The sequence below is a fragment of the Trachurus japonicus genome, chromosome 4 (assembly GCF_045865225.1).
Source record: "Trachurus japonicus isolate A0001 chromosome 4, Traja_1.0".
NCBI lineage: Eukaryota > Metazoa > Chordata > Actinopteri > Carangiformes > Carangidae > Trachurus > Trachurus japonicus.
This window is the reverse complement of record NC_140910.1, coordinates 32,841,544-32,849,470: the sequence shown is the minus strand read 5'-3', so window position 1 is coordinate 32,849,470 and position 7,927 is coordinate 32,841,544. Positions and strand designations below refer to the sequence as shown.

The 7,927-nt window shown below is 43.2% G+C and overlaps 1 protein-coding gene across 1 annotated transcript; it reads left to right on the top strand.

Annotated features, from left to right (window-relative positions):
- The first annotated feature begins 1,584 nt into the window (after positions 1 to 1,584).
- LOC146989295 (protein IFIT1 homolog B-like) lies at positions 1,585 to 7,709 on the top strand. The gene is made up of 2 exons (XM_085775230.1): positions 1,585 to 1,718; positions 6,312 to 7,709. The coding sequence occupies exons 1-2, from the start codon at positions 1,714 to 1,716 to the stop codon at positions 7,621 to 7,623; spliced, it is 1,317 nt and encodes a 438-aa protein (XP_085631356.1). The 5' UTR covers positions 1,585 to 1,713; the 3' UTR covers positions 7,624 to 7,709.
- Positions 7,710 to 7,927: the final 218 nt, after the last annotated feature.

Here is a 7,927-nt window from a genome sequence, read left to right as displayed (position 1 = left end):
CCACAGAAATATTTATCATAATCTTTTCTTTCTTTCTTGCCTCTTTCTTCCACCCATAGAAAGACATTCATCTCTCAGCTTTCAAGTTTTATGTTTTAGCTTCAGCCTTTTTCAACATTTCCTCAGCAGTTTCTTCCTCAGCAGTTTCTTCAGCTAACTCAGCATTGTTTCAACAATTTCTTCAGCTCATTCAGCAATAGCATTCAGCTGCTTTCAGCATTCACACGCATTTCCTGCTGGAAATGCTTCTTTTTATAGTTGTAACATGCAGCCAGAGCAGTAGAGCAGTGTTGGGGAAGTTCACTTTCTACGTGAACACATTTTAAAATGAACTAGTTCAGTTAATATTTCATAATTTAAAGTTTTTAACAGTGTCACAGCAAGGCTAATAGACGAGTTTCTGTGCAACGTCATCGCAGATGAAGCAGAAAAAACGAAAACGACAAAAAGTTGTTGTGTTGTTAACTGCACAAACCGGCAAAAGGATGGATGGAAATTGTATAATAAACCGAGGGATCTCATCCGTTTGCCAAAAAAAGAAGATGAAGCGTGTTGTGCTACAATATATGTACGTGGTATGGTCACCTGGGGTTTAAAAATAGAGCCAAACTGGCAAAAAATTGTAAAAATGGCCAGTAGAATCATAGGGAGGAAGCAGAAACAGCTGGGATGTATTTATGACGACAGAGTCGAACAGAAGGCACAGAGGATTTTAGCAGATCCCAGTCACCCCCTGGCCAATGAATTTCAAAAACTCCCCTCAGGAAGGCGCTATAGAGCTGCCAAAACTACGAAAAATATTTTTAAGAAATCATTCATACCGCATGCAATCACAATATTAAATTCATAAATGCATTTCAGGACACTTTGGAGCTATGTACATCACCTTTTTACTCTTTTACTCTTTTACTCTTTTATTCTTTTACTCTTTTGCTATGCTATTTTGCTATAAACAACTGCTGAAATGACGCCCCAGTGGTGCTGAAAACCGATACAAAGGTTAAGTTGAACAAGAGTCCTCATGGCTTTTACACCCAGCCCTGAGTCCAACAACTTTCTATTTGACAAATTTGAAAGAGGCTTGCCGCTTGCAGCTCGACTTGGATCCCAACGTGTAGCATGAGTCAGGACTGCACCTGGACTTCAGCCTTTTGACTTTTGCTTTGCAACAGCTTGGTGTGTCACAGCCACAGGAAACCTCAGATATGTACATTCAGACTCAAAGTTAAGACAATCGACTTTGGATTCAATTGGTCTTGACTCAGGACGTCAGAAACCCAACTATCTGAGCTCAGACCTGTTGAGCTCTGACTTTATATTGATTGTTTCTATTAATTAAATGAAAAATGGTATTTTCCAGCTTAAATTATTCATTTACGTGTTGATATTTGCCAAATTCATGCTAAATAGTTACAATCTGAGTATTTTTACATTAAAATCCATGTATTTATGTACTTCCTGCTAAACAGCTTTTTTCGTAATTTTACCAGACATACATGTCATGATGTGTAACTGAACCACGCTCCCAGAGCCGTTTCAGGGTGTCTTTACTGGGAAACTAAAGTCTAAACTCGGAACTCAACATATCGTTGTTTACAACCCCATAAAAGTTGAACATTAATGAACTTATGGTGCTACACCCAAAGCAGAAGCAGACATAAAGAGCTGACCATAGAAGGTTACGTTTAGAAAACTACTGAAACCAGCTGGACGATGAGGTTAGTCCCGGTTTTGTCGTAACCATACTAAATGACATCATTGATATTACTTCATTGATTCTGATTTTAGGTTTGAACATTTTGTTCCATTTCTTTGTTTCTTTCAAATTTCCTTTCTTTCTTTCTACCTTTTATTCCTCTTCTTCAGTCATCCTCCCTTTCTTCTTATGCTTCCTTCCACTCCTTGACTTATTTTATTCCTTATTCAGTTCCTTGTTGACAGTTTGATTAGATTAGACTAGATTAGAAAAACATTATTGTCACAGAAAATCATATTTGGCGTGGCTCAAAACATTAAAAGAAGACAGACATGATAAAAGAAATAAAACAAAATCAGGCGTTGATACTAAAAGGAGGGGGAAAACACAAGCATACTGCATGTTGATTAAAGTGCTTCAAGTGCAAACAAGGTGATCAGTGATGTGGTGCTCTTGAATCATTCAGTTTGTTGAAAATGGTTATGGATGTGGGAATGAATGAGTGTTTGTAAATGTTTTTCTTGACCCATGGGACTCTGTAGCGGCGTCTTGATGGGAGAAGCTGGAAGGACTTGTGCTTAGCTCTCTTTGTGACTGCTTGAGTATGGAGTTCTGATAGTGGGGTTCAAGTTTTGCTTGTTATTTTACTTGCTTGTTTAATGATCCGGGAAAGTTTAGATTTGTTTTTTTACTGTGGTGTGTGTGAACCAGGGTGTGATGTTAAAGGTCAGGACAGATTCAATCAGAGACTTGTTAAAATCTCTTGCCTGACCTCAAAACTCTGCAGTTTCCTCAGCAGGAATAGGCATGGCTGAGCCTTCTTGTAAACAGAGTCAGTGTGTTGAGAGAATGGCAGGTTGGTGTCAATCTTCACTCCCAGATATCGGAACACCTCAACCTGCTCCACCTCCTGTCCATCCAGCTGTAGGGGTTCAAAGAGAGGTTGTGATGTCCGTCTCCCACCACAGCAGAGCTCCTTAGTCTAATTCAAATACTGTTATGATACACTCTTATTTATTGTATTTTTTTAGGGCTGTCATGCGATTAAAAAAATTAATCTAATTAATTATAGAATTTGTAATTAATTAATCTAATTAATCGCATTTTAATCTTATATCTGCTAAAGTTACCCAAATAAAGAATTCAAATTCTAGGATGTTACAAAATTGTATTGCATGACTAATCAATTGAATACACCTAGAAGAGAAGATTTGAAATCCACATTTTTATTGGTGAAGTGCGTTTCATAAATGAAATTTAAAAGAAAATGGTCAAGCACATCCCAGCAAACCAATGGGCTCTATGTACAGCTCCAGCACTTCCTGAATTTAGGGCAGGTCCTTCATTTCCTGTCTTATATTATTGGACACACTGATTAATCCAGGTGTGTCTGAGTAGTCACAATGGTCAGACACACCTGGATTAATCAGTGTGTCCAGTAATGTAAGACAGGAAACAAAGGAGCAGCATTAAAGGGATAGTTCAACATTTTGGCAAATTGGCCCATTGCCATAATTGCTATAGTCATAGCAGTAGGTTCGTTACCTTTAATTGTAGGTGTAAGCTATTTTTAGTACAGCGGAGCGCAGCAGCTGGCTGCTCAGAGCTACGCTATGGAGGCTAAGGGAATTTCTTGGTTTCCCTCATTAAACTCATCAAATTCAACATCCCAAAACTCCACAGCGCTTTTGTAGACAAGTTGTGAGCTGCACAACCACCACGCTATGAGATAATGACGGAACGATACGAAACGGAGCCGTTTTCGAGGTAAATTCATACAAAACCGCTGATGTGCGTTGCGTTCAGGGACAGTTTTTCAGCAAGCAGTCTCCGTATTTACCCTGTATTTACCTCGAAAACGGCTCCGTTTCGTATCGTTCCGTCATTATCTCATAGCGTGGTGGTTGTGCAGGTCACAACTTGTCTACAAAAGCGCTGTGGAGTTTTGGGATGTTGAATTTGATGAGTTTAATGAGGGAAACCAAGAAATTCCCTTAGCCTCCATAGCGTAGCTCTGAGCAGCCAGCTGCTGCGCTCCGCCGTACTGAAAATAGCTTACACCTACAATTAAAGGTAATGAACCTACTGCTATGACTATAGCGATTATGGCAATGGGCCAATTTGCCAAAATGTTGAACTATCCCTTTAAGTTCAAGAAGTAGTGGAGCTGTGCATAGAGCCCATTAGGTCAGGTGAGGAACCGAAGCGCAGCGCCCTGGAGCGGAGGCAGTTTCAGATCACACACACAAAACACACAAACAAACAGGGAAAGAGCGAGAGAGAGAGGCAGAGACGAGTGACGAAGTGGCAGAGACGAAGTGGCAGTTGTTTGACCCAAAGCACACGGCATTATAATTATATTAGGTTATTTAGGCTACTTATCCATGATGTAAAAAACCAGCTCTATGTGAGTAAACAACACCTGAGGAGCAGAGGCGCTTGCGACCGCCACGGAGAAATCAGCGTCTGGTGTGAACTGGAGGGACGCGGTTCTCGCGCGATTTCCGCGGCCGCTCCGCTTCGCAGCGCTTCGGCGTCCCTCTCTGACTGGCCGCACATCTCGGGTTGCAGGGCGCCGCTGCAGCGCTTCAGTTCGCCGTCTGTTCTATTTTTCACACGAGCCGTGAGCGCTGTTGTCAAGCTGGATAGACCAGATCGTACCAGACAGGAAGTCGGGCTCAGAAAAGACGAGAGAATCCGGTCAATTTTCAAAATAAAATAATTAAATGATGATTCATTAAGTTGTTGCTTGTCTGTCTATTTGTCAGTTGCGTCTGCACACGAGACACACACATCCATTCATACAGAGCTAGAAACAGACCTGTGTGTGTGGAAAACCGAGTACAGACGGGTAGAGATGCGAGTGGAGTCGATGTTTGACCGGCGGGGAGAGAGCAGGAGAAGCAGCTCCCTGTGCAGCCAAGCGCCTGTGAGGAAGAGCTGCTCCCGCTCCGCTTCCGCGGGCAGTGCGTCCGGGCTGTGAGTCGCGTCCATGTCGGTCAGTCTGTTGTCACTCTGCTTTGACTAGTGACGCAGGTGGGAAGTGACCAACACGTCCGGACAAGTTCCTCGGTGCTATGCTACCGTGACGTGCCACTGCCAAGTAGCCAGGGTCATTCATTGGGCCAAATTTAAAGTGCTGGCGCATTGAATTGCCACTCAGAATTAATTGCGTTAATTTTTCTAACGCGTTAATTTGCGGTGTAATTAATTAATCTAATTAACGCGTTAAACTGACAGCCCTATTTTTTTTTTTACCTCGATTGTATGGAACAGCTCCCAGTTTGCCCTCTGGGGTACTGCCATTCAATGTTGTTCAATGTTGTGTAGAGTTTGTGTGGATGTGCTCGATATGTTCTGTGTTTTTTGCCCTTCTGCAACATGAATTTCCCTTTGGGGACAATAAAGTTGAAAGTTGAAAGTTGAAGTTGAAAGTTGGAGATGTTAATTACTAAGAAGCTCTAATCCAGGACAGCAGTGTGTCGAGCTGCTGCTTGTATGCAGAGGGAGATGTTGTTCCCGATGTTTGCCACCAATGCCATATCGTCTGCGTATTTTAAGAGCGTGAAGTCATTAGGCGTGTTTCCACTGCAGGAGTTCCTGGTAAGAGGAGGGGGGTAAGAACTTTACAGGAACCGTCCTCTCACTCGGCCCTCTCAGCGGCCGTGTCTCCCCTGCAGACCAGGACCCGCCGGGCTCTGGCAGCGACATGCAAGTAAATCTCAAGCCCCATCTGGGAGTTTTTCGGGGCCGATCTGAGTACCTACCCTGGAGCAGGGACTCCTTTCCATGGAGTTTTTCCTCAGTCGATGTGAGGGTCTAAGGACAGAGGATGTTGTTATGATGCTATGTGAAGCCCTTTGACAGACACTGTTTGTAAAAACGGGCTATACAAATAAAATTGCCTTGCCTTGCCTTTCAGCCCTGTAAAGGTTCCTGCTGGGGAAGTTCCTGCAGTGGAGACCAGCCCCAATGGCCCCAGCCCCGTAATAGTACCCTAAAGTTCCTGCGGTGAAAACGCGCCTATTGCCGTTACAGGTTATTTGGTTGGTGTATATGGAAAACTGAATTGGTGATAAGACACAACCTTGGGGAGTTCCAGCATTCCGAGTCAGGTTTCTGGATTTGACACCATCAACCACGACATGCTGAGGTCTGTCCTGCAGGAAGTTTTTTATCCACCTGAGAAATAATGGGTTAACCTGAAGTTCCAGAAGATGGATGCATAAAGTGTGTGTGTTCATGAAAAGAATCCGTGTGTGGGGAGTCCAGATATCTACATACTGTGTCCAGAAAGGTCACGCAGGCATCCTCCACTCCTCGCTTAGCCTTGTAGGCGAACTGGAGTGGATCAAGACTGTCTTGCACATACAGTATATTTCATTCCTTCTTTGTTTCCTTATTCATTTCTAATAGTGTTAAATCTCTAAAAGTTTTATTTTCCTCCTTCAGTTATTCATACATTTTTCTGCTCTTCAGTTTTTCCTCTTTCCTCCACTCATATTTTCTGTTATATTTCTGTTCTGATGTTTCCTACTCTTGTGCATTCATTCCTTCCTTTTTTATTCCATGAAATAATGAAATGAATAATACTCTTCCCTTTGTTCTCCGCCAGTTCTGCTCAGAGTGAAACAACACTGGAGGCCAGACTCGAGGCCCTGCAGTGCCACTTCACCTGGGACCTGGAGCCTGAAAGGCACAAACTTTACAGTCTCAGGGACAATCTGGAAGACATCGGGGCTGAGGAGGGAAACAATTGGTTGGGTCACATTTACAATCTGCAAGGGTTCACCCATTACAAGCTGGGGTGCTTCGAACAGGCCTGGAGTTTCTTCAGCAGGGCTGCAGAGGCCTTCCGCCAGATGAGAAACACTGTCTCAGATGAGGGCCCCTGGTTGGTGGTGAACTATGGAAACAAGGCTTGGCTGCACTACCATCAGAATGAACAAGCGGAGAGCCAGGCTTGCTTGTCAAAGGTTGACGAGCTAATGGACGAGTATCCATCTCCAACGCAGGACGAGCTCCATCCAGAGATCTACGCTGAAAAAGGCTGGACTCTGATGAAGTTTGGCCCAGACAAAAAGCTGCTGGCTGCAGATTACTTCCAGAGAGCCATCAGGATGCAGCCGGACATGGTGGAGTGGCAGACCAGCCACGTGTTGGCGTTAGTAAATCCCTTGGATAACAGCAACAAAAACCTGGGGGGTGACATCTTGGAGAAAATGAAAATCGCCAAGCAACACGACCCAGACAACCTGTACCTCGCTGCTCTTTACCTTGAAGCTCGTGCCAAAAAGGGTCAAAAAGTTGAGGGTGAAGCCCGTGAGCTGGCCAGAAAGGTTTTGAGAAAGCCAGTTAGCAGCTACAGCGGTATCGAACCAATACTGAGGGTCTACAGAAACTACATATCTAAGGATGAGGCGATCGATTTGGTAGAGGAGGCAATGGAAAGACACCCAGAGGAACGTTACCTGAAGAGGCGTGCTGCAGTCTGCTATGAAACCAGAATCTACTCCGACAGCGAAAGTCCCCTGGAGAACAGCATGATCGACAGAGCGATCTCTCTCCACAAAGAGGTGATTGCTCTTTACCCGGATTCTTCACTTAGAAAGAAAATATCCCTCGCAAACATTTATGGACGATCAAACCACAACCAAGATGAGGCTGACCAGATGTACGAGGAGCTGCTACAAAGTCCTCTAGATCCTACAGGGACTCAGATGCTCTACAATTACTATGCAAAGTATTTACATTTCATCCATAAGAAGATCCACGACTCCATAAGATACCACATGAGGGCAGCAGCCATTCCAGCCCCATCTTTCTTCCGTGCCAACAGCATCAGTATTTTGGAGAGGATTAAAGAAAGAGGGAGAAACCGAATGTGTGGAGAAATTGAGGATTTTCTTGCAACTCTGCAACACTAAGAGCCGATAATGAAGAGGTACAAGTTACAGCTCAATTTCACAAGTCACCAGTTAGCCTAAAAAAGGTTTAACATCTATCTGAAGATCTTCAATTTAGAGAATGGGAAAAACATTGAAAGAATAAAAATTATCTTGAAAGATTCTGTAAGTGATCATCACCTTTTCACTGCAAACGTTGTCGTGACTAAACTGAATCTTTCTGTGAGTGTTTTAATATTAATATATAATATAGTCTCTAAACTGATACTTTTGTAATTGTACTAAACTGTATATTTAATGTTGTTTAAACCTCTGCTGTCCATTG